Genomic DNA, 4,215 nt, shown 5'->3' on the forward strand with positions numbered 1-4,215 from the left:
TCCTGAAGCTTATTTGGAGTGGGAAAAGAAGATCGAGTTTGTTTTTTACTGCCACAACTATTCGGAGAGTAAAAAGGTGAAGCTTACGGAAATTGAGTTCTTCGATTATGCCATAGTGTGGTAGGACCAGCTTGTAACAAGTCGAAGACGAAATGGTGAAAGACCCATCTTTACTTGAGGAGAAATGAAATCAATTATGCGAAAAAGATTTATTCCATCGTACCACCATCGGGATCTTTATCAACGACTTCAAAATCTTATTCAAGGAAATAGAAGTGTTGAAGATTATTATAAGGAGAAGGAAATAGCGATGATTCGAGCTGATATTGAGGAGGATTGAGAGGCGACCATGGCCAGGTTCCTTGCAGGTTTAAACCGTTACATCGCCAACATAGTTGAATTACAACACTATATTGAAGTGATGGACATGGTACAGATGGCGATTAAGGTTGAAAAGCAACTTAAGCGAAAAGGAGTTAGTAGACCCTATGCCAATTCTTCAACCAAGAAATGGAGTCAAGGAGTCAACAAACCCCCTGTTAGAACAAATGAGCCGGTTGTAGCAGCTAAATCAAATCAGCCTGTTGGAGAGACAAGTCGGAATAAAAATGAGCAAGCGCCAAATCGCACGAGAGACATAAGATGTTTCAAGTGTCAAGGCTAGGGGCACATAGCTAGTCATGTCCCAATCGACAAATTATGGTGATAAGAGCTGACAGAGAAATCGAATCCGAGGTAGAGGATAAAAATGAACCTAAAATGTCATCTGATGATGAAGAGAAAGATTTAGAGTTACCTGTTGAAGGAGAAATTCTTGTGGTGAAGTGAAGCCTCAACATTCAAAGTGTTGAAACTGATCAACAAAGGGAGAATATTTTCCACACTCAATGCCACATTCAAGGCAAGGTATGTAGTATGATCATTAATGGTGGTAGCTGTTCTAATGTAGCTAGTATTATGTTGGTGGAAAAGTTAGGTTTGGCCACAACCAAACACCCAACTCCATATAAGTTGCAATGGCTGAATGATGGAGATGAGCTTAAAGTCACGAAACAAGCTGTGGTGGCATTTTCTATTAGAAAGTACCAAGATGAAGTGGTGTGCGATATAGTTCCTATGCATGCGGGACATCTACTTTTGGGGCATCCATGGCAGTTTGATAGGCGCGTGACCTATGATGGTTATACAAATCGTTATACATTCAAGTACCATGGCAAGAATGTAACTTTAGCGCCATTGACTCCAAAACAAGTGTACCAAGATCAATTGAAATTGAAAGAAAAGATTGAAAAAGAGAGAGACAAAAAAAATGATAAAAAGAAAGAAAAAATTGAGGGAGTGGAGGTGAAAGTACGAGAGGAACAAGAAAATCATAAGGAAAATGAGAGTGATAAAATGATCGTATTTGCAAGAGAAAAAGAGATAAGGAAGTCATTATTGTTGCATCAGCCCGTGCTTGTACTTGTGTACAAGGAATGTTTATTCGATGCTAATGAACTTGATAATTCTTTACCTTTGTCTGTTGTTTCATTACTTCAGGAATTCAAAGACGTTTTTCCGGAAGAAGTGCCAAGTGGATTGCCTCCTTTTCGAGGTATTAAACACCAAATAGACTTTGTTCCCAGAGCTACAATTCCGAATTGACTAGCTTATCGAAGCAACCCAGAGGAAACTAAAGAGTTGCAACGACAAGTGGCGGAATTAATGGAAAAAGGCTATATATGGGAGAGTTTAAGTCCATGCGCAGTACCCGTTCTGCTGGTGCCTAAAAAATATGGTTCATAGAGGATGTGTGTAGATTTTCAAGCCATCAAGAAGATTACTGTCAAATACCGTCATTCCATTCCTAGACTAGATGATATGTTGGACGAACTTAGTGGTGCAAAATTGTTCTCTAAGATTGACTTGAAAAGCGGCTATCATTAAATTTGCATGCGGGAGGGGGATGAGTGGAAGACTGCATTTAAGACCAAATATGGTTTGTATGAGTGGCTAGTGATGCCATTTGGCCTCAGTAATGCACCGAGTACTTTCATGAGGTTGATGAACCACGTTTTGATGTCTTTCATTGGTCATTTTTGCGTAGTTTACTTTGAAGATATTTTAATTTATAGCAAATCATTAACTGAACATCTTGAACATTTGCATGCTATTTTGAAGGTTTTACGAAAGGAAGTATTGTATGCAAACCTTAAGAAATGTAACTTTTGTATTGACAAAGTTGTTTTTCTAGGTTTTGTTGTAAGTGCGAGTGGACTCGAGGTGCATCAAGACAAGATTAAAGCGATACAAGAATGTCCATGTCCGACTAACATTAGCCAAGTTAGAAGCTTTCATGGCCTTGCAAGCTTCTATAGGAGATTTGTACCGAATTTTAGCACTCTTCCTGCCCCATTAACTGGTATTATCAGAAAGAATTCACCTTTCATTTGGTCTGATGAACAAGAATCTGCTTTTGTTAAAATCAAAGATTGTTTAACTAATGCTCCTCTTTTATGTTTGCCGGATTTTAACAAAATTTTTGAGGAGGAATGTAATGCCTCTGGAATAGGAATAGGTGCGATTTTAACAAAAGATGGGCGACCAGTGGCTTATTTTAGCGAGAAGCTTAATGGAGCTACGCTCAACTATCCTACCTATGATAAGGAAATGTACGCATTGATACGTGCATTAGAAACATGGCAGCATTACCTTTGGCCTAAGGAGTTCGTTATACACACGGACCATGAGGCTTTGAAGCATTTGAGAGGGCAAACTAAGCTCAACAAATGTCATGCAAAATGGGTAGAATTCTTAGAATCCTTTCCATATGTGATTAAATATAAGCAAGGTAAGGAAAATATCGTTGCGGATGCTTTATCGCGAAGATATGCTCTTTTAAATTATTTGGATGTCAAATTACTTGGTTTTGCTTATTTAAACTAATTATATGCTGATGATTCTGATTTTGGAGAAATTTACAAGCTATGTGTGCAAGGTGCGTATGATAGGTATTATTAGTAAGATGGATTCCTATTTCGAGAAAATAAGTTGTGCATACCCCAAGGATCAACTAGGAACCTGCTGGTTCATGAAGCACATAGTGAGGGCTTAATGGGACATTTTGGTATTGCCAAAACTCTGGCCGTTCTTAAAGAACACTTTTATTGGCTGAAAATGAAACGAGATGTGGCTAAAGTGTGCAATCGCTGTATTGCTTGCAAGAAGGCGAAATTAAGGATCCAACCGCATGGACTCTATACTCCATTATCGATCCCAGAAATGCCATGGATGGATATTTCTATGGACTTTGTTTTAGGTCTTTCTAGAGCAAAGAATGGCAATGATTCTGTGTTTGTTGTAGTTGATCAGTTTTCAAAAATGGCTTATTTCATTGCGTGTAACAAAACTGACGATGCTTTAAATATTGCTAATCTATTTTTTAGGGAGATTGTACGATTGCATGGCATTCTAAGAACCATTATTTCGGATCGAGACACTAATTTTCTCAGCCACTTTTGGAGGAGTTTATGGGGAAATCTTGGAACTAAGCTATTATTTTCCACAACAAGTCATCCGAAAACCGACGGCCAAACGGAGGTTGTTAATCGAGTTTTGTCAACACTACTGCTGGCCATTATTCGTAAGAATCTAAAAACTTGGGAGGATTGTCTACCTCACATTGAATTTTCATACAATCAAACGATACATTCAGCTACCAAGTATTCACCATTCGAGGTAGTGTATGGATTTAATCCCTTAACTCCATTGGATTTGTTGCCTTTGCCGTCTGATAAATTGGTGCATGTTGATGGAAAGAAAAAGGCAAATTTTGTGAAACAATTGCATCAGCGAGTTAGGGATAATATTGAACAAAGAACAGAGCAATATGCTCATCAAGTTAACAATGGTCGTAAATGAGTGATATTTGAACTCGGTGATTGGGTTTGGATTCACATGCGCAAGGAAAAATTTCCCGTTCAAAGACGTTCCAAAATTTTACCACGAGGAGATGGACCTTTTCAAGTCTTAGAGAGGATTAATGATAACGCCTATAAGTTAGATTTACCTGGTGAGTATGGGGTTAGTGCTACTTTTAATGTTGCTGATTTAAACCCTTTTTGATGTAGGTGATGATTTGGGAGTAAATCGCCTCGAAGAGGGGGAATGATGCGACCTTAGCTCGGGAAGTTACTACCAAATCCATTGAGCGACCACGAGGGCCAATAACTCGAT

The 4,215-nt window shown here is 38.6% G+C and overlaps 1 protein-coding gene across 1 annotated transcript; it reads left to right on the forward strand.

Moving 5' to 3' along the window:
- The first annotated feature begins 349 nt into the window (after window positions 1-349).
- On the forward strand, window positions 350-3,900 carry LOC105789600 (uncharacterized). The gene is made up of 5 exons (XM_012616973.1): window positions 350-596; window positions 950-1,221; window positions 1,540-1,594; window positions 2,234-2,830; window positions 3,047-3,900. Exons 1-5 carry the CDS (start codon window positions 350-352, stop codon window positions 3,898-3,900), a joined length of 2,025 nt encoding a protein of 674 aa, XP_012472427.1.
- Window positions 3,901-4,215: the final 315 nt, after the last annotated feature.

Source organism: Gossypium raimondii, chromosome 2 (assembly GCF_025698545.1).
Source record: "Gossypium raimondii isolate GPD5lz chromosome 2, ASM2569854v1, whole genome shotgun sequence".
NCBI classification, from domain to species: Eukaryota; Viridiplantae; Streptophyta; class Magnoliopsida; order Malvales; family Malvaceae; genus Gossypium; species Gossypium raimondii.